Source organism: Dipodomys ordii, unplaced genomic scaffold (assembly GCF_000151885.1).
Source record: "Dipodomys ordii isolate 6190 unplaced genomic scaffold, Dord_2.0 Scaffold45, whole genome shotgun sequence".
NCBI classification, from domain to species: Eukaryota; Metazoa; Chordata; class Mammalia; order Rodentia; family Heteromyidae; genus Dipodomys; species Dipodomys ordii.
In genome coordinates, this window is record NW_012267261.1 from 12,844,339 (window position 1) to 12,867,307 (window position 22,969).

General features: G+C 42.2%; 1 protein-coding gene across 2 annotated transcripts in view; it reads left to right on the forward strand.

Annotated features, from left to right (window-relative positions):
- The first annotated feature begins 5,752 nt into the window (after positions 1-5,752).
- Gpr156 (G protein-coupled receptor 156) overlaps positions 5,753-22,969 on the forward strand; it is a 54,293-nt gene continuing 37,076 nt past the window's right edge. For both annotated transcript variants that reach the window (XM_013019398.1, XM_013019399.1), the window contains exons 1-2: positions 5,753-5,851; positions 6,067-6,200. In XM_013019398.1, coding sequence (XP_012874852.1) covers positions 5,756-5,851; positions 6,067-6,200 — 230 coding nt within the window. In that variant the 5' untranslated portion in view covers positions 5,753-5,755. The remainder of the gene's footprint in view (positions 5,852-6,066; positions 6,201-22,969) is intronic.

The window sequence follows — 22,969 nt, forward strand, 5'->3', positions numbered from 1 at the left end:
TATGAGATCACTTACAAAACATTTCTGTCAGAAGGTTTTCCAGAAATGAGCCTCAGTGACTCCAAGGGCTTTGGCTCTCAGCCTCCTTTATGAGGTATGAGAATCTGTGTAAGAGCCTGACCGAGGGTCAGAAATGAGGTCTTACTGACCCTTTCCCAGCTGTGCGGCAAATATCCTTTAATGGAGCACTCAGTTAGCAATGTCGCTTGCTAAGTTCATTCAGCCTGTGTTCTGCCAGACAGGGCTCTTGGTCAAAACCAACCCTGGCACCTCCAATGCAACATTCTTTCTTCTCTTCTGTTGCATAAAACTTGACCTGTTAGGGCACCTGACTATCTAGCTCATGCGACATGGCATAGAGTCCTTCTCAGCAGTTCTCATTAAAAGAGGGCAGCCAAGTGGAATTCATTCTTGGCTCTTTGTAGTTTTTGAGGGAGACTTTGATTGCATATTAATGAGCACTAATTGATATTTGTGACTGGGTTTTATGGAAATCGTGCATGTATTCTCAAGCTCCTGTTCCTGGAAGAGTGTGGAAGGCTAGCACGTCTGTAGGAGCTAAATGTAAGGCAGAAATAATTCCCAGGTCAGCTTGTGTGGTCATACCAGCTTGTGCCTGAGAGTCAGTAATACACATCAGGACCAGTGTCTGAAAGCAGTGTCCACTGCAGTCAGAGTATGTGATGTACTCTAGTTCTCCCTCCTCTCTTCCTCTCTTTCTCTCTCGCTGTCCCTCTTTCTTACTTTATTTTTCTCTCCCTCTCTCTTTCTTTTTCTCTTTTCTTCCTTTCTGTAGCAGTACTGTAGGGCTTTGCTTTTTTTGCTCAAAAGTAGTACTCTACCACTGAGCCATAGCTCTACTTCCATATTTTTGGTGGTTAATTGGAAATAAGAATCTCATGACTTTCTTACCCAGACTGGTTTCAAGCCATGATTCTCAGCTTCCTGATTAGCTGGGCTTATAGGTGTGAGCCACCAGTACCCAGTCCCCCCTCTTTCATGAGTGAATTCTTCTGTTTTTCCTGAGTTGCAGGAATATCTAGGACTCTCTACTATAGGTTTTCTGAATATCTGTGGGTCATGTTAAGAAATATGTGCCATGTCCTGTGCTAGGTGCTAGAACTAGCTAGGTGCTAGTCTCCACATTAGCCTGTTGGAGACTGCATCCTTGGATCTTACTATGCTGACTAACAGGTAACAGTTCATCAATTCTTACTGATTTAAATAACATGGCTTCTACACTTAGGGATCCATAATTCATTATTCTTACAAAATCTGATTTTTAACTATAAAATAAAGAATATTATTCTTGATGTTAAAAGAAGCATTAATATTTCAGAACCTGAGATTGATTCAGTTAGGGATTTTGGACAAATAAGATGAATAACTTTGGCTCTGTGTGTCCCTACTAACTTGCAGAAATGAAAAAGCCAGTATTTATTGAGAATCTGGTGGTTATTTGTGTATGCATCTTATAAATAGCCATATGAGTTAATCAGCAACAGACCCTATGAGATATAGGGTGTATGGTCCCTGTTATATTGAGCCTGTGCTAAGAATTGGAGAAGTGATGGGACCCAGGCACCTCAGCTGGAAAATGACCAGGCTAACACTTAAACATTCAGCCCAAACTTTGTCTATGTGCTCCATGACCCCAGGGTGAGTGGAATAAAGCCAGACTCCAAGTACTGGGATGGAACAGAGAATGGTCCGGGGATCTTGGGCTGTGCTTTGCATTCACTTGACCTGCTATTTATAGAGAACTGCTACTTCTGACCCTTCCATGGATCCTGAGAGAGTCCAAACCAGTAACCAGCCTGGCCATAATTTTGTCAAGTGAAAAAAATGCTCTAGGGGCTAGGCTGGGGCTCCAGGATACAGGACTTATCTAGCATCTCTGAAGCTCTGGGTTTGATCCTTGGCACTGGAAACATTTTTTTTTTAAGTGGAAAGCTCAGTGACTCATGCCTGTAATCCTAGTTACTGAGGAGACTGAGATGAGAGGATAGCAGTTCAAAGCCAGCCCAGGCAGGAAAGACCCTGGGTAAGACTCTTATCTCTAATAAGCTACCAAAAAATGCTGGAATTGTAGCTTAAGAGGTAGAGCATTAGCCTTGAGCAGAACAGGCTCGGGGGCAGCACCCAGACTTGGAGTTCAAGCCTCAGGACCAGCATTTTTTTTTAAAATTCAGGAGTCTAGAGTCCCTGGTGAGGTAGGAGGATCCCAGGAGATTGAGAAGTCTGACCCATACAGCAAGACTCCATCTCAAGAAAGAGAAAAATGAAAGAACTGAAATGAAAATAGTTAAGTTGCTTTCTTTTGTCGGTTGTAGGGCTTGAACTCAGGCCTGGACGCTCTCCCTGAGCTCTTTGTTCAAGGCTAACACTCTACACCTTTGAGCCACAGCGCCACTTGTAATTTTCTGATGGTTAATTGGAGAATAAGAATCTTATGGACTTTTCTGCCTGGGCTGGCTTTGAACTATGGTCCTCAGATCTCAGCATTCTGAGGAGCTAGGATTACAGGTGTGAGCCACAGGTGCCCAGCTTGGTTGAGTTGCTTTAAGAAAATATGCCCTCCAAATTGTAGAAAGATCATGAAGGGGGAAGGGCAGGAGGGGAGAGGTTTTGAAATACAAGGATGAAGGGGGAATCACCATTCCTCCGTCAGGCAGTACATTAATGTGAGCAGATCAGGTCCACAGCCCTTCACTCCACCCCCACCTCCCATTTCCTAAGCAGGCTGGGTTTGGAGCTGCTATCTCTCCTGCCCCTGCTCCACCATCTCCTATAAAGCCTGTCCCAAGGGCCTTGGGATGGTTTTGCAGAAAGCTAGTAAAGTGCTTGGAAACGTAGAAGTATTTTAAAGACTTAAGGAAGTAACCTTTATCATATCTCCCTCTTTTATAATGGAAGCTTTAATAAGATGTATATAATTCGGAAATTTTGAGAAGCAGATTAATTCACTGCATTTTACATTGGAGGGAGAAAGCATGCAAGTTTCAGTTTCCTAAGAAATAGTCTTCTGCCACGCCTGTACTCTTTTGAGCCTGCTCCACAAACGGACACTCACAGTCTAAGCACGACACCCAATTGCCCTGTCTGCTCCAACTCAATTGCCTCTACTTGTCCTGCGCACACTGTGTAAACTAATCATAGGATCCTGGTTCAAAGACAGCCTGGGCAGGAAAGTCCATGGGACGCTTATCTCCAACTAACTGCCAAAAAGCTGGAAATGGAGATATGGTTCAAGTTGTAGAGCATTAGCCTTGAGCAAAGAAAACTAAGGGACCAGCATGCACATTCATAACAACAACAATAGCAGCAACACATAATGATTCTTCTTAATGAAGGCTATACAGGTAGGCAGGAGGTGGTGGCTGAAATGCAATCACCAGGGTATTAATGACTCATGTTGTAGTGGTTCTTATTCTCTTCCCTATGCTTTTTGGAGTTTTAAGAGTGTTTATGAATTTAAAAAGTTTAAATATAAATAAAATGTACTCAGGAAGTTATCTTAGAACCTTATGTCTACATGAACAACCCCGATATGTTCCCAGAATCTCTCAAAGATGATTTGGATTTAATCTGGGCAGTCCTTCTGAGACTCAGTGTTGACAGGGTTTCTCAAGTGTAGCCCTATTGATATTGGGGCAATTCTTTGTTGTCTAGGCCGTTCTGTGAATGCAAGCTGTTTGGCAGTAGCACCTCTGCCTCTGTCTACTGTTCTCCTCCCCCTAGCAACAGCCAAAAATGTTTCCAGACATTCCCAGACCTTTCCCTGGAGGCATAGCATTGTCCTGGTTAACCATAGATAACATGTGGCCCCCACTCTAGGTAAACCTACAGAAGTGGGGCTCTGATAACTCATTCAGGACAAACCCAACCGACCAGTGACTTCTTGGGAGAGAAAGGTCATCGGTGCTGTGTGCCTCTTGTAGATTACATACTGGAAGAGCATTAGCCTTGAAATGGAAACTCTTCAAGTCCTTTCTCAGAAGATGTGGAACAAAGTGAGATTTCATACACACACACACACACACTCATGCATACACACCTACACCTCTTCCATAGGAGGATGTATACACAAGGACTTCATGATTCAATGTATGATTAAGTTATGAATATGATTAATCAGGCAATATAGAAAAATGCATCCTCAATCTATCATGTATAGTTCTCTCTGTGGCCTGTATGTGCTCCAGGCTAGAAGGCTCCATAAGGGATGCTTAATTGTAGAAAAGAAATAGAAAAAAAGAAATAGGACCTTCCAAGCTATTAGACTCTCAACCGTAGAATGCAAATAGCCAGGTTTTTATATTTGCTTTTAAATTTTGCATTCAATCATCTGACCAGAATGCACAAGAAGTTAAATGTCTTGACAGAAGAGAGTGGTTTTAGTCCTCTGGGATTTCATTGTAATGAATCTGGTAAATAATTCAGGAACATATCAGAGGCCAACGAACGGGCAGCACCTGGTGCTATATTGTTCATGCCGAAGCACACAGAATTCAAAGATGGCATTCCACACCTGCCACTATTGTTCTGCTTTAAACGCCGCCCTGGGTTCAGGGGCTATTGAAATTATAGTAATTAATATCTTTGTCCAGTTTTCCTCTACAATCAAAGAATACTGTGCTTAACCATGTCTAAAACACCAAGCAGAAACTGCACCCTCTTAAATTCCCTCAGAAAAGATTTCAAGTTGATTTTCTCTATTAAGAGATTGATTTTTTATAAGAATTAGGGACATATCCTTGTCTGCTGGTGTTAATTTGAGTCTGTTGGCTTCTACCTTTGTTCTATAACGTTGAGCTTCTTTTTTTCCCCTTGTCATTTCCTTATTTTCTGTTTCCTCCCTTCCATCCTCCTTGCTTTCCTGCCTTTCTTTTCCTTTTCTTCTCTCTCTTTATTTTGTTTGTTTGTTTTTGTGCCAACCTGGGGCTTGAGCTCAGGGCTTGAATACCATCCTTGAGCTTTTTTGCTGAAGGCTAGCACTTTTACCACTTGAGCCATGGCTCCAACTCTGGCTTTTTGGTAGTTTATTGGAGATATGCTGCCGAGGCTAGCTTCAAATTGTGATCCTCAGACCTTAGCCTCCTGAGTAGCTAGAATTACAGGTGTAAGCCACCAGCACTCTGCCTCCTCCTCTTCCTCCTCATTTCAGTATTTGCAGTGCAAACATCTTCTCAGAAGCTACCTTCTCTTCTTCTCTCTGTTATTACCTGACCAGCTTGTTTCACTTCATTGAGTCTAACAGTTGAAAAACAAACAAGATTTTGAAGGGGAAAAAAAAAGGCAAAATGAATAACAGCCCTCAGCAACCTCAGCTGACATGTAGCTAAAATGCATATAACTTGTTACCAAGGTCTAATTGCTTTCCTTCCTTTAGGACTTGGTGTGGGAGTGTTTGGAGCAGTGACTGCCCTCCAGTGGTGAGCCAGAATCATCGCTGTGCAGAATGAAGGGTTCCTTAGATGCCCACTCTGGATCACATGGTAGAGCTGGCAACAGGATCTCAGATGAAGAATATCTGATGTTGGAGTGATTCTGATGAAGAAGCCTAATGAACTAACCCTTCCCTTCTGCCTGAACTGGTTGTGTAGTCTGGTTTCTGAGCCGGAAGCCAGCTCTACAATGAGGGCTCTGAAGAAAAGATCAGGGTTGCTGCTGGGTTTCTGTCAAAGGTCTGCATCCATACCAGTGGAAAGCAAAGGCTGTGAATAAATGTGCACCAAACAGGTTATGTGGGGACATGGAGTCTGAAATAAACTGCTCTGAATTTTGCGACAGTTTTCCTGGCCAGGAACTGGATCGGAGACCCATCCATGATCTCTGCAGGACAACAGTTGTAAGTGAGCAGCCTGGTCGTAGTGGGTGGTGATGGCGATGATGGTGGTGATGGAGGTAATGGTGATAGTAGTGGTCATGATGGTGGTGGTAGTGGTGGTGATGGTGGGAATGGAGGGGGAGGAAGAACTCCCCATGCAGGACAAGTACTTGCAGCTTTATGCTGTCCACAGGAGACCCTTCATTCCTAACAGCTTCTCCTTATTCTGTCCTCAGACCTCTTCCCAGCCCAGTGACCCAAGCCTATCCTTATCTCCTGCCCTCCTGGCTATTGTGTGGACTCTCCTCAGCTGTGGATTGCTTCTGATACTCTTCTTTTTTGCCTTCACAATTCGCTGCAGGAGAAACCGGTAAGCCCTGTCCCAGATTCTCATCTCCTGTAGCCAAGAGTCCCATGGGGGTACCACAGGTGTCTTGCTGGTTTCACAAAACCTGGGGCCCATTGTGGTCTTGTGCCACGTGACACGGCCCCCCCCCAAGCACCTTGCAGTGTAATCCCTCTAGAGAAATCTCAGCTCAGTATTGAGCTATTTCATGAGTACCCATGAAAGACAGAGTCTTGATCCATAAAGGAGAATAGATGCAGTATTTGTATTAAAAACAGAGATTATGGCCAGGCACCGGTGGCTCACTCCTATAATCCTGGCTACTCAGGAGTCTGAGATCTGAGGATCACAGTTCAAAACCAGCCTGGGTAGAAAAGTCCCAGTGAGACTCTTATCTCAATTAACCACTCAAAAACCAGAAGTGGCACTGTGGCTCAAGTGCCTTGAGCACAAAGAGGCTTAGGGACAGTGCCCAAGTCCTGAGTTCAAGTCCCACAACTGACAAAAAAAAAAGTAGAGACTATGCAGAGAAAATGTTCAAACCAGCATCAGATTTTATGGTCAGAATAGTCTAGACAGTCTTAAATAGATTAAGGTTTCTGCAAATAGTGCAGTGTCACTAATTTCCAGTGACTCATGCATGTAATCCTACCTACTCCGGAAGCTGAGATTGGGAGGATCATGGTTTGAGGCCAGCCTGGGCGAATATGTGAGACTCCTTTTCAGCTAATAGCTGAGCACCATGATATACACCTGTCACTGTTGCTAAGTGGGAGGCTGAGATTGGGAAGGTTGCTGTTCTAAACTAGCTCAGGTAGAAAAGTTCAGAAGTGGCCATATTAACAGAAGTAGCTGGGAATAGTGGTGTGGGCTTTTTATCCCAGACATGGTGGGAAGTGAAAAATTGCATGATTTCAGTCCAGGCATATGCTGCAAGATTGTATCTCATAAGTAAGCAGTCCAAAAAAGTCTAGAAGCATTGCTCAGCAGTAGCGCACCTGCTTAGCAAGTGTGAGGCCTTGAATTCAAACCCTAGGACTGTAAAAGCAAAACAAAACAGAACCGCAGCTTTATTGCCTGGTGAATTATTCTGCTACATGGTTCTGGTGGGCTTGGAGGTTACTGACCCATCAAGGTCTAAACTTGTGCCTTCCAGCCATGATGCAAAATGGTGGCATTTCTGAAGGGACTTGCAGAATGTTGCCTTTGCTGCCATCATCCCCTTCCGTGAGGATCCATTCCAGCCCATCTCTTGCATGCATTCCTGTACTACCACCCATATTCCTTTCTTTCCCAGCCTCCCCCCCCCCTTCTCCGCTGACATCTGGCTGGAGCCCACCATCAAAATTCAGCCATTCTCCCAAAGGCTAAGCTCATGAAGCCTCACTCAGCGAGCAAGCAGCTGTGCTCCATTGCCTGTGGATATGGCATTCTGATGAGGGTAGGCTGGTTGTCCTTGACCAGCAGGCATTTGGGGGTATACTTACCACTTCAGGCATTGAGGACAGGGAGCTGCCAAACTGCGTGGCTTGTTGGTGTGACTACATCAACCTCAGTACGGCTGTGACACGTGGCGTTAGACCTGAGGACATTCTCAAGGTGGCCCAGGACACAGTTCATTCTGTTCCTCAAAGACACTGGCTCTTCCCCATCACAAGGCCTTTGGGCTGTTGCCTGCTTACTGTTCTTCTGCCTGACCTTCCTGACAGTTCCCCAGATCTTCCCATGACTGCTTCTTTCTCTTCCACATCTCGATTCCAGTGTGACCTCTTTAGAAAAGCTATCTCTGATGCACCTTCTTTCTCCAGAGGCCACATCTCACTGTCCCGATTAATTCTCTTTACAGTGAGACATTACCTCATTTATTCAATTATTCGTTTATGTCAGTATCCTCTAGCACAATATGAGTCTGTGACCACAGCGACCTGGTGTGTCAGGCACACTACTGTGTCTCTGGCACTCAGAACACACTCTGGAACAGCACAGGTGCTCACGAAAAATACTCAAATCCCTATGGTGGCTGCTGCTGAGACAATACTAGGAAAATCATGTACAATCAAGTGAGAGAAGCAACAAGTACCGCGTTTCCACACGTCTCTATAGCACAAGCTAATTCCTGATTGACTAATAAGAAAAGGAAGTTGTTGTTTTACATGTAAGCCTCTTCCTGCTGCAGCCCCTTAGCTCCAAGCATCCCAGGAAAGCTTTTTCCAGTCAGACAGGAAGTTTTAAACTACTCCTCTGGATGTGCCTTTTCTAGTCCAAGTAGTGGCAGGATGAGCAGCCTCAGGAGCCATGCTGGCCCTCTCCATGAAGCTGTAGGAGCAGATGAAGAAGCAGAGGAGATAGCTGTCTTATGTTTAAAGACTTTAACTGATTGTTGAAGAAATATCCAGAGAGTATCATGTGTGTGTGCACGCACGCACTTGTACACATTCATGTGTGCACGCCAGTACTGGAGGAGGCTTGAACTCAAGGACTTTGTTAACTTTCTCACTCAAGGCTGACACTCTGCCACTTGAGCTATACCTCCACTTCTGGCTTTTGGCTGGTTAGTTGGAAATAAGTATCTCACAGACTTTCCTGCATGATCTAGGGTTGAACTCTACTCCTCAGATCTCAGCCTCTTGAGTAGCTAGGATTACAGGTATGAGCCACTGCTGTCCAACCTAACTAGTGACAATTGCTATCTACCAGAGATGAATTTTGGGGACCGTATCTTGAGATTTAAGGCTATGGAAATACGCTGTGATCTTGGGAACAAGTGGTAGTAGACATTTACTTGGTGCCAGTATTTTAATAGGAATGACAATTATGTTTATTAATACCCTTGGTACAAACATATGTTTTAAGTCATAGTGTCCATTGTATCTTTCTTTTAACCTTTTAATTTTATATACAGTTTTGCAGAATACAGGGTTTACTAAGCATCTATAAATCACATTAAGACAAAAAACACCTGTGAACAGCATGATAGTATTAACATCTATATTTCTTTTTTTGGGGGGGGTCCAGTTGTGGGGCCTGAACTCTGGGCCTGGGCGCTGTCCCTCAGCTCTTCAGCTCAAGGCTAGCACTCTACCACTTGAGCCACAGCGCCACTTCCAGCTTTTTGCTTATGTGGTGCTGAGGAATCGAACCCAGGGCCTCATGCATGCAAGGCAAGCACTCTACCACTGAGCCACCTTCCCAGCCCAACAGCTATATTTCTTTTATTCTACTAAAGATTTTTCTGCCTGTCTTGTTTGCAGTAAGAGCATGACTTGGCATAAAAAAATAAACTGCTAGGAGGCACTGTGAATAAAAATACATTTTACAGTGAAGTAGCTTACAAGGTCAGACAGGAAAGCTGAAATAATCCATTTTCAAAGGTACTTTATTGAACAATAAAATTTTTTCAAAGGAGCAGCATTATAATCAGATGCTTCATTTCATGTTGGTTCTGTGGTGTCTAGTATTAGAGAAAGCAGAAAGAAGAGAGAGAAGGAAGAATTAAGAGAAGAGAGAGGAGGAGAGAGAAAATACCTGTACATGCCAAAAGAAGAAAATTATTTTAATAAATAAAAATAATGTAAGCTGGGTGTTGGTGGCTCGTGCCTGTCATCTTAGCTATTCAAGAGGCTGAGATCTGAGGATTGCATTTCAAAGCCAATCCTGGCAGGAAAGACCATGAGACTATCTCCACTTAACCACCAGAAAATCAGAAGTGGCGCTGTAGCTCAAAGTGGTAGAGTGCAAAAAAGTTCAGGGACAGTGCCCAGGCCTGGAGTTCAAGCCTCACAATTGACAAAAAATAATTATTATTATACTAATGCAATAATATTTAAGTTCAGATGCAGACACTGTGTTGTTGATAATTATTGTGAAATGTAGGCTTCAACAGAAAATCACTCAAGATAGAGGAAACTTGAGTATTGACCAGCTTCACCTAATTGGCACCCAACAATAGCCGACTATACATCTTATTCAAATACACATGGGACATTTACCAAGACAGATAATATTCTGATAGAAAAAGTTTCATTGAATTAAAAAAAATTGACTCTTTACTACATGGGGAGCAAGAAATGTGTCTCCTTTTTTTCTCCCCTATTTCTCTCTACTTTATTCTGTTATACTAAAATAAATTCTTGCTAAAATTGAAAAAAAAAAGAAAGGAATTCAAGTTATTTGAAGTATGTCCTCTGAACACAGTGGAATTAAATTAGAAACCAGTAACAGCAGTATCTCTGGAAAATCCTAAAATATTCAGAAGCTAAACAGAAAACTTAATATAACCCATGGTGAAAAAAACCCAAAAGGGAAATTAGCCAGTGTTTGGGACTGAATAAAAATGAAAATGCAACGTATCAAGATTTGTTGGATGTGTTTACATTTTTTTAAGTAGGGGGGAAATTTAGAGCGCAAATCTCCATATGAGGAAAGAAAAAAAGGTCTCAAATCAATGACCTCATACTCTACCATACAAAAGGAGATAATTGATCCTAAAGTAAGAGAAGAAAGGAAATTATAAGCATCAGCAGAAATTCAAAAAATTGAAACCGAACAAAGAAACAATAGAAAAAAATTGGTGAAGCCCAAAACTCTTTATGAGGCTTAATAGCATTGACCAACCTCTCACCGAACAGAGCAGAAAGAAGTAAAGAGAAGATACAATTACCCATAAAAGGGATGGGAGAGATGAAGTAACTATGGAATCTATAGGTAAGAAAAAGATAATGAGGTCATTTTATGAACAACTATGTAAGCAGCCTCCAAAATGTTCTCCAATGATTTCCATATCCAGACTTATATGAAATCTTGAGTTTGGTCTGGACTCACTGACTGGCTTATTAATGACATGTCATGTCTGATATTCAGTTACAAAACCACATGGTTTCCATCTTGGACCCCTCTCGTCCTCCTGTTGTTACCCACTCTGTTCTGCCATGTTGATTCTGCCTTGTGGAGAAGTGCAGGTGACAAGGAATGGATGTTTGTGCCCTGCAGCCTGCGGTTTGCCTCTCTGCTTTCAGAAACACCAATACATTGTGTGTGGGAGCTTTCAAGCAAGCTATTGTGGTCTTTTTCTCAGAAGCTCTCTGACTCTCTAGGTCCACACAATTGTTCATGATTAGAAAAGTTCTCAAGCTATCCAGGCATTTGAGAAGGGGCAGGCTCCTGTGTTCTTTCTTCTTTCCATTTCTGTGAAAGCCTCATATTATCATCTGAGTGAGGTGTAGATATCAGTGTGAATAGTAAATATTTACTGACCTGAATGCTTATGTGCTCAAGATCCTGTGCAAAAATGTGATTTAAGGATTTCTGAGATGCATCTCCTGAGTGGAAAAACACGGGCAAGTAGAAAAAAAGTGCTTTCCAGTTTTAATAAATACCTTTACTAAAACTAATGGCTTGCTGCAGGGATAAGAGCTATGCTCCCTTTGTATTGATTGCTCCAGGTCCATCCTCTTTGTGGTTTGATTGGGCAAAAAGCAAGGTGACTGCAGAGAAAAGAGAGCAGGACTGATCTTTTGGGGGACAGGGGATAACTTTCACACTACTGTGTACTATTCTGGTTTGATGGTTACTGACCAAAAGGGAAGAAGGGGAGCCTTTCAATCCTAGAATAAATACCAACCATCTATTCCAACTGGGAGATGGTGTTGCAGTGTCACAGGCTGGATGAGGCAGACTGGCTAGGAGCAGAATCTGAAAGGCTTTTCCCTTCATTCATAGATGGTAAACAGTGGTATCAGTCATTGGGTCCAGGGGATCAGAGTTAAGAACGGGTGGTAGATCATGAGGTTCGAAACCACTGGCATGCAGGAATGGGGCAGGGAAAGAGATGTAACACAAAAGTAAGGTGAAAAGATCCAGCACTTGGAACAGGGATGAATTTCTTGGGTACTGGCTATGGGCCAATTGGCAGAAGTTAGTGAGGTGGTCAGGAATAATGAAGAGAAGTAGTTTGAACTCAGTGCTCAGGCTCTATTGTCCCATTTGCAGATACGGCTACAAGAATATGAGCCCTAAATGAAGTGGTCACACACTCATTTATGTTCCTGTTGTTACAGATAGGTGCAACTAGCTAGGTGAAGTAGGACACTCCTGTAATCCCAGCCCCTTGGAGACTGGGGCAGGAGGATCAGTTAGTTACTGAGAAGTAATCAGTTACTTAGGAGGCTGAGATCTAAGAACTGAGGTTTGGAGCCAGGTCAGACAGACAAATTCACAAGGCTCTTACCTCCTATTAACCTGTAAAAAAGCTGAAAGTGGTAGTGTCCGCTGTGAATAGAAAAGCCAAGTGAGAGAAGGGGTGACATTGTCCAAAAAGAAATATACTCTTACCTGACTCACATAACTGTAACCCCCTGTACATCACCTTTATAATAACAATAAAAATGTTTTAAAAAGCCAAGTAAGAATAAGAGCCCCTGAGTTCAAGCCTTAGTACCAGCAAAAAAGAAAAGAAAGAAGGAAAGAAAAAAGGAAGGAAAGAAGCAAGGACAAGAGGGAGGGAAAGAGGGAGGGAGGGAGGAAGGAAGGAAGGAAGGAAAGAAGAGGGGAGGGAGAGAGGAAGGAAGGGAGGGAGAGCTGTGAATGTATGTTAGTGGTAGAGTGCTTGCCTAGCATGCATGAAGCCCTGGGTTCCATTCCTCAGTACCACATACACAGAAACAGCTGGAAGTGGTGCTGTGGCTCAACTGGTACAATGCTAGCCTTGAGCAAAAATGAAGCTCAAGGACAGTGCCCAGGCCCTGAGTTCAAGCCCCAGGACTGGTGAAAGAGAGAGAGAGAGAGAGAGAGAAAGAGAGAGGAGGGAGGGAGGAAGGAAGGAAAGAAGGAAAAAAGGAAGGAAGGAACGAAGGAAGGAAGGAAGGAAAAAAGGAAGGAAGGAAGGAAGGAAGGAAGGAAGGAAGGAAGGAAGGAAGGAAAAAGTAAGTTCAAGAGCAGTGGCTCATGCTTGTAATCCTAGCTTCTTGGGAAGCTAAGATTAGGAGGATTGAAGGTTCAGAGCAACTCTGGGCAGAAAAGTTTGTAAGACCCCTTCCATGAAACTTTATCCCAAAACCCCAGCAGAGTCAGAGCTAGAGGTGGTGCTCAGCAATAGAGTGACTGCCTGCCAGCATATTGCCCTGAGTTCAAACCTTAGCACTGAAGAAAAAAGAAGAAAAAAAGAATTCAAGACAAGCCTGGGGTGTATAATGAGACCTTGCTTTTAAAAAAAATGAAAAAAAAAAACCACCACACTGTGTTTTGCCTTTGGCAATAATTCCTTTGCACCTTGTGAGAGCACCCAAAGAAATCTTTAAAACTTGTTTAAAAAAATTCATATCTTTACATGGAAAGTGTGTAACATCCCTTCCCTGGAGTCTTGTGATGTTTGTTGTTATTGTTGTTTTACTTTTGTTATAGTCACATAGAATTTCTCCTTGTGATAATTCACGGCACTACATATTTACAATTTGTATATTTAAAAATGCCTTTTCCTAGCCTGTGATTGATTATTTACTCCTTTAATTGAGGGCTGAATCTAAGACAGATGCTCTGCCACTTGAGCTATGTCTCCAGACGTTTTGGTTTTATTTCATTTTTGTGATAGGTTCTTGCTCTCTTCTTCCTGGGCTGACGTCTATTTTTGGATCCTTCTGCCTCTACCGAGATACAGGCATGTATCATCATGCTGCTGCTGCTGCTCCTGTCAAGGATCTATTAATGATATTAGTCAGGAACAGGTAGTGGACTAGTGAACTTAAGGACAAATAATCTACTTCCAAACTCTTCTTTACCTTTGTGAATGCTGTACACAGAATTTATTTGCCCCAAATTCCTAAATCTAAGCTCTCACCCCTAGTATGGAGATCCTTTGGGTAGGTTAACTGAGAAAAGTGTGGTAGGGCCCTAATTCCATGGGGCTGGTGTCCTTCGAATAAAAGAGAAGCAGAGGTCTCTGTGGGAATGCTCAGAGAGGGGCCTATGAACACAGCCAGAGGACAGCTGTGCACAGGCCAGGAAGGGATCCTTCACCAGAAATCAACCCTGACCCAATCCTGATCTTGATCTTGGCCTTCTAGTCTCCTGAACTGCGAGAAAATGTATTTTTGTCGTTGAATCCACCATGTCTGTAGGATTTTCTTATGGCTACTCCAGCCAGCTAATACCCCCAGATATTCACATGTGTTCAACAGCTTCACCATCATAGCATTTCTTCCTTTGATCAAATTACTCCATCAGGATTTATTCTTAAATTTCCTGTTCTTTTTGCTTCATAAATGTAGCCACACATCCAAAATCCAGTCCATTTGGATGCTAACAAGATTAGACAGTAATCTGACATTCATCACGCCTGAGTAGACCTCTTCCCGCCTCACCCTTCTGAGGAGCTAGCTGGCTTTTGATCAGATAGTAAGCTTTTTTTTTTCCCCAGGCATTTTGAATTTTGCCATTGTCAATGATGCATGATGAGGGTGTGCATGTGTGCACGTGTGCGCATGTGTGCATTTGTGTGTGTGGAGTGGGGGTGGGGTTGATCACCATGCTAATCTATGCACAGTGACCTTTGTTTCTATCTGACTGAGCAGATGTAGGAATTAATCATTGTCACTCCTGGATGGCGTGGCGGCTGCTGTCCCCCACTGCCTTTCTGCCCCTGATAGATTTATTGGTCTGTTTTGTTTGCTAGGAAACCCGTTTCAGCACAAAAGAGCTGGCAAATTAGAGGGGCTTATTTGTAATAGTTTTCTGGGAAAATGGCTTTTTTTTCTTTCTATACCTCTTTCTATACCTCTGTACTCTGATTTTTTTTTTTTTAAAGAACAAGGAGAGGGAAAAAAAAAAGAAAAGGAAAAGAAATGGGTGGCGTTTCTCTAACATCTAAACAATGATTTCCCATCCTGAGAATTTTCACACCAGCGTTGCAGCCATCCAGCCCAGGACTATAGAGAACCAATTGTTTTCTCATTTCTAGATCCTTCTTTGGCATCTGTGGGCTCCCTTCTCTCAATTAACAGATAGTCCATCCCCAGCACGAGGTCATCCATTGATTCTGGGCACTGGAGAATTAGTAATCTAGGTTTATTAAATGCTAAATCCACTTTTTTATAGCAGGCCCCACTACAACCTTCAGACCTTAACTACTCCTTTGTGGGCCCCACTGTGTAGTTACTCCTACAGTCTCAGCAAATCAGCCATGGTGATATTGACAGCAGCCTGGATGGACATCAATTCAGCCACAGCCCTTTGGATATTGAGAATCAGCCTGAAATCCCTTGCTTCCTGAGTCTGGTCTTTTGTCTGTTTTCATTCCCCAGACCCCAATCCCTCCATGATTGGTGAGCACTATCCCAAGGCAGAGCTAAAGGGGAGTGGCCAGTGCCTGTTCCTAGTCTGTTCATTCCATTTCAGTGGCTCGGGTTGCCTGCGCTGAATGTTGCAGGTGTAGACATCAATCACAGCCTGGGCCTGTGTAGCCCCTCCCCTTCCTGACCGAGATTTTTCTGCCTGGCAGACTGTGAGACTCCTTCACTGGTTGCTCTTTTGTTCCCGCTGTATTTCTCTTCCTCAGAATGTTTCCTGACCAATTTTGTTGTTGTTGTTTGCTTGTGGGTTTTTTTTTTTTTTTGCCAGTATAGGGGCTGCATAAGTCTGGAGCTCTACCATTTGAACCACACCTCCATTTCTGGCTTTTTGGAGGTTGATTGGGAATACAAGTCTCACAGCCTTTCCTGCCCGGACTAGTTTTGAACTGGGATCCTTAGTTCACAACCTCCTGGATAACTAGGATTACAGGCATGCACCACTGGCACCCAGCTTCCTCTGACTTTTTGAGGGGTCAGTTATAATAATAATTCACCGCAGCCTGTTCTTACTTTCAAGGTTTCAGTGTCTGGCTTTGGCTATCACTGATGCCTCAATTCTGACTGTTTTCCTGTCTCTGTCTATGAGGAGATAGGTTAGTCCTCCGCATGCCAGCCTTCATGGGTAGCTCCATTATCTATTAGTCTAGCAACTGATTTCAGCCTGAAAAACCTATTGCAGAACCATTTGTATGCTATTTCTTGTGTCATCACTTAGAGGATAATGATCATCCTTAAATTACTATGGATTTTTCAGATTGGCACTTTATTTCACATCTTAACTCTAATAGTTGAACCTTTGAATGGTATCTTCTCTTTCAAGTATTGTTGAATTTCATTCTGTCATACTCAGGGTCTGTTTGTGACATCATAGAGTGCTGTCACACTTCACTGCTATCTTCCCCCCCCCCGCCCCCCCCCCCGCAGTAGAATGGTGTGTCTTCATGGGATAGGAATCTTATCATGGTAGTTTTTGTTTTCTCTAGACTATTTCCCTCATATCCTACAGGTACCTAATGCCAGATGTTTCATTGTGACACATTGAAAACCTGTGCTTTCAGCCTAACAAGAGAGAGGTGGCCTAGTTTTGTAGGAGATAGACAAAAAGAAAAAAAGAAATATTATCTGCAAAGGAAGTTGTTCTCAAATATCCCTGAGTAAGCATGTCTTAGACAAAGGAGAAATACAGCTTCTCCTTGTCTTGAAATAGTATTCACATGCCATCAAATGTGCCTTTCAAAAGTTTGCCTATCAGTGGGTTTTAGTATAATTACAGGGTTGGGCAGACATCATTAGTAATTGTAAGGTTTGAAAATCACTAATTCAGAACATCTTCAACACCTCAAAAAGAATCACTGTGCTGTTTCTCCCTCCCTCCAGATCCTGGCACCCATTTGTCCTGTCCCTATGGATTTGCCTATTCTGGACATCTTTCATACATGAAATAATTCAAAATGAGGCTCTTTGCGTCTGGATTTTTTCACTTAGCATAATCTTAGCATACTGACATATCTGTGTGTGGCATCAAGCAGGACTTTATGACTATGGCTACATAATATCCCATTGTATAGAAACCATACATTTTGCTTATCCATTTGTTAATTAAAGGGTATTTTGATTTTTATTATGAATAATGTGCTACTCTAAACATTTACATACAGATTTTTTAATTTTTTTCTTTTTCTTTCTTTCTTTTTTTTTTTTTGCTACTCCTAGGGCTTGAACTCTGGGCCTAAGTGCTTCCTTTTGCTCAAGGGTAGCAATTGAGCCACTGTGCTACTTCCTATTTTTTCTGTGATTAATTGGAGATAAGCATCTCATGGACTTTCCTGCTTGGACTGGCTTTGAACTGAGATCCTCAGATCTCAGCCCCTTGAATAGCTAGGATTACAGGCATGAGCCACTGGAACCTGGCCATATACAGATTTTGAGTGAACATATATTTTATCTTGACTATAAAAAATTCTGGGGCTGGGAAGGTGGATCAGTGTTAGAATGCTTGCTTTGCATGCATGAGGCCCTGGGTTCGATTCCTCAGCACCACATAAGCACAAAAAGCTGGAAGTGGTGCTGTGGCTCAAGTGGTAGAGTGCTAGTCTTGAGCTGAAGAGCTGAGGGACAGTACCCAGGCCCAGAGTACAGGTCCTACAACTGACAAAAAAAAAAAAAGGAATTCTGGAATCATATAGTAACTGTGTAAGATCAGAACTGTTTATCAAAGTAGCTGCACCATGTATACAGTGGTACCTTGCTTTGTTTACCTTTCTTTGATTACCAATGGTGTTGAGTCTTTTTGAACTGGCCATTTCTATGTCTTCTCTGGAGAAATGTCTATTCAGTCTTTTGGGGAAAAAATTAAAAAAGACTTGTCTTTGGAATATGTTTAAATCAGTGATTCTCAAACTTGTATCAAAATCTCCTAGGGAGGGCTGGGAAGGTGGCTCAGTGATAGAGTGCTTGCCTTGCATGCATGAGGCCCTGGGTTCGATTCCTCAGCACCACATAAGCAGTTGTTGTAGCTCAAGTGGTAGAACACTAGCCTTGAGCTGAAGAACTGAGGGACAGTGCCCAGGCCCAGAGTTCAGGCCCCACGACTGACCAAAAAAAAAAAAAAAGAATCTCCTAAGGAGTTGGTTTTTTTTAAAACAAAATCCTGAAATCCAGGTGTTGCCTGAGAGCAGTGTAATCAGAATATCTAGGAGTAAGAACCAGGCAACCATTAGAAAGAAAACTATCCAGGTGATTGTGATGAGAACTGTTGTTATAAACTAGACAGCCAAGCTGATGATGTGAAAGCTGATGATGTGAATGTGGAAATGCTAGCAATTTTTAAAAATTTATGCACATTGTTACAGATAATTTTTCCAATATATCATAATAATAGAGTGGCAATAACAATGAAAGCAATAACAATATCTCTCCTTGTTAGATGCTTATTGAAACCTTCGTATTTGTTCTAAGTATTACTTATTTTAATCTTCACTACTGGCAGACAATGCCAAGAAATATAATCTTCATATAAATGGGATCGATGAAGGACAGGAATACCAGAATAGAAGGATGAAACACTTATTCAATAAGATTATTACAGAAAATTTCCCCAAAAGAGAAAACCTCACCCACATAACAGAAGCATACAGAACACATAGAAGACAGTATCCTAGAAGAAACACTTCTAGACACATTGTAGTAAAGCCACTGGACCTGAATTGTAAAGAGCTGGTTTTAAATGCTGTAAAATCAAAGAAGGAGCTATACTACAAAGGTAAGAAAATTAGAATCACTGTGGACCTCTCCATACAAACCCTCAATACAAGAAGAGCCTGGAAAAATACCATCCAAGCCCTGAAAACCAACAACTGCCAGCTCAGACTGGTATATCCAGAGAAACGAGTATTCACATTGGATGTAGAAACTAAAAAGTTTAATAATAAAGAAAAATTAAAGGAATTCATGAACAAGAAACCAGCACTACAAAAAATACTGAAAGGAGGAATATAACCCGAAGAAAATGACCAAGACCAGGGAACCACATCAGATAGAAACCGAATGGAGAGTTCACTTTATTAATATGAAATGCTAGCAATTTGAAAAATTAGAACTTATTCCAGCTATTTAAAAGTGGGAGACTTGACCCACATGTGAGCCATAAAATGGCTTTCAGATCAAAGGGCAGAGAGGTTAACTATTGAATAAGGACTTTTGGTAGAATAATTCTTATAACAGGAAATTTCAAATCACCTACAGCTAGAGAAAATGACCTAGTTTTGGTGCTTGTCAATAACTATTGCTTGGTTTTCTGAGATAACCATGAATGAGAATTATAATGAATGTTAATGAAATCTATAAGCTCAGAAAACATGATTTAATGTTCACTAGGGAAATTATAAAAAAATAGAGTATTAGGTAGGCATAAATTAAAAGGAAAGTTTTGGAATGCCCTGGGAAGATTGGAAACTATTTTAAGAAACTTTATTGGCCACATAGAGAAAGAGCAACTGAGACTTTTAAAAAAAATCCAAGTACACACACACACACACACACACACACACACACACACACACACGTCAGTCATAATCATTACCATTGAAGGAAAATGACCTCTCTTTAACAAATATGAAAGGCTCTTGAGAGGAGAACATGGGGCTCACAAAGAATGTCAAGCTAGGTTCAAAATAGGAAAAAACCAGAAGCTTTAAGAAGCACTTTTGATGACAATCCAAAACCATAAAGGGATTATTTAACATCTATTAAAAGAGGAAGGCTAGTGATATCTTTCGCTGTTAATAGAGAATGCCCAGGTACCAAAGGACAATAGACTAAAGTAATTACTTATAGACTAAAGTAGACAAAAGGCTAAAGTAATTACTTGCCTCTGAGTTTATTGAGAAAAATTACCATTTCCACATTGTCTCCAGTGAATGGATCAGTTGGAGTTGATGAAATAGTTTTCTGGGTTTTGCATAGTTCAACTCAGACAATGTAAACAAAGATTAACTAAGCAAAACCACTGCTGTTCCTCTTGAGACTCTTAGAAGGCTTCCAAAAGAAATTCTTCTCCTTCTCATGCCTCCCGCTGAAGCTTTTGGCTTCCTTTCCTTCTTCCCACCACCAAATTTCTTTAACAAAATGGCTGTCCCACTACTCATTTTCAGTGCATTCTTTAACCCATTTTTATGAAGGTCACTAAATCTGACTGCCTGCCTGGTCAGTAAGTCAACAGTTGTCTTCTTAGACTTCATCTTTTTAAGCCTGTTAAGGACAACTTGCAGGCCCTGAGTTCAAGCCCCAGGACTGGTGCGTGCATGTGCACGTACACACAACGTTTAAAATAGAACTATCTTCAACCCATTGATCATTATATAGCTAAAGAAGTGAAATCAGTATATTGAAGAACCATCTGCATTCCCACATCACCACGGCATTATTCATAATAGTCAATCTATGGAACCAACTTAAGTGCTGATGAGTGAATGTATAAAGATTTGGTACATGGATAAAAGGAATGCTACTTAGTGTTTTAAAAAAGGAGATCCAACAGTTTTAACAACATGGATGAAACTAAAGGGCATTGTACTAATGGAAATAAACAGAAAAGTGTATATTGTCCTTACATATGGAATCTAAAATAGTTGTATGAGGGCTGGGAATGTGTGCATAGTAGTAAAGTACTTGCCTAGCACAACATGAAGCCCTGGGTTCTATTCCTCAGTACCACATAAACAGAAAAAGCCAAAAGTGGTGCTGTGGCTCAAGTGGTAGAGTGCTAGCCTTGAGCAAAAGAAGTTCAGGGACAGGGGCTGGGAAGATGGCTCAGTGGTAGAGCACTTGCCTTGCATGCCTGAGGCCCTGGGTTCGATTCCTCAGCACCACATAAGCAAAAAGAAAAAAAGCCGGAAGTGGCGCTGTGGCTCAAGTGGTAGAGCACTAGCCTTGAGCTGAAGAGCTGAGGGACAGCGCCCAGGCCCAGAGTTCAGGCCCCATGACCGGACCCAAAAAAAAAAAAAATTAAAAAAAGAAGTTCAGGGACAGTGGCCAGGCCCTGAATTCAAACCCCAGGACTAGCAAAAATAAAATAAAATAAAATGGTTGTCTGCATAAAAGCAAAGAATGGGATTGCCAATTGAAGGATCCCACACATCCATCCCAGGGGACTACACAGAGGCAGGCAGGCACAGGAGAAAGATAATTATAAAGTTTATTAGAGGAGCCATTTCCCCCAAGAGGGAGCACATGGCCTCCATCACCATCCAGGTAGTAGGGTTGGAAGTGAGGTAGATGGAAGTTCAGGTGGGTCTGGGCAGAGAGAGACAGGGGTCAGCTGTATGTTAGGAACTCCAGGGATGGGAGGGACTCAGGTCTGGGTGGAGCTGAGGACCAAAGGTGAGCATAATACTAACACCAATAATAGGATTGGCATAGATGTCATAATAGGATGTCAGCCTGGTAAAAGGGTGTAAAATTTCTGTTAGGATGATTACATTTGCAGAGCTATTGTGACTATAGCTAGTAATGGATTTTGCACTTGAAGATATCCAAGTAATTGCTTAAAGTTCCTTAATATAAAAAGGGAAGAGGGCTGGGAAGGTGGCTCAGTGGTAGAGTGCTTGCCTTGCATGCATGAGGCCCTGGGTTCAATTCCTCAGCACCACATAAGCAGAAAAGCCAGAAGTGGTGCTGTGGCTCTACTGGTAGGGCGCTAACCTTGAGTTGAAGAGCTGAGGGACAGTGCCCAGGCCCAGAGTTCAAGCCCCACGACTGACCAAAAAAAAAAAGGGGGGAATGAGAAGAGAAAAGATGAGATTTTGAGATGAGGAGATAAATAAGAAGGACCAGCATAGTGGTATACATGAAGTCCCAGCACTCAGAAAGCTGACATCTGAGGATGTTGAGTTCTAGACCAGACTGTGCTACACAGTGAGCCCTATCCTAAAGTAAAAAAAAAAGAAGTGTTAGTGATTATAAGGTTAACCAGAAAGGAAACCACCATATGGTTCAGGCAGAAAAAGAGTTTATAAGAGGAGAACAAACTGGGGACCTGCAAAACATGGAGGCATGTGGAGAAAGAGGGGAAGGAAGAAGAGAAAAAAAAAAGAGGGAGATATGTTGAGCTGAATTATATGGGGAAAGGCAGGAGGTAGGACGAGTGGATGCAGAAGTGATATCTGAGGAACCTCTCACTGTCTGAGAGAGGCATGATGGGGGTGATTCAGGAAATGACCTCAGAGTATAAGGAAGTGACCTCAGAGCCTGGGACCCTTTGCTGACTCAACAGTCAGGTGATTGACAGCCAGGTGATTACTGGTCTCAGGCAGGTGAAGAGGAAGGGGGGGAGGGGCAGACCTAACATTCCAATTAATCAATTTGATTTATATGATATACATATATTAAAATGTCAAGTTATGTACTGTAAATACACAATATCCATTTGCCTGTTATGCTGTAGTCATACTAAGTGGTGGGAACTAGGAATAATCCAAATGTCATTCAGCAGATGAATGAATCAAATCCTCCAATGGAATACTATCTAGCACTAGCAATGTAACAAAGTGTTGTTGCACACACAACTTGGATGGATCTCAGGAACCCATGAATTTTAAAGCCACTCTCAAAGGTTCACACATTCTGACTCCATTTACATAACACTCACAATAATTTGTAATGATGGAGGACATATCAAGGGTTTCCAGGAGTTAGGGCTGCAGGGAGTATTATGAAGGAGGTGTGTGTGTGTGTGTGTGTGTGTGTATGTGTGTGTGTGTAGAAACTGAACACCAAAGTAGTTACACTTGTAAGGCATATTAAATCGGTAGGTTTCATTAGGTAATCTATGAAGAGAACACCATTCAGGCAGGAAAAGAAGCTTATTTACCAAACTGTTGCCCCACTCCTACCCCACCTCCCCATCTCCCACCCCATGCCATGCATGGTGGAGAGGCATGGCAGAAAGGGGTA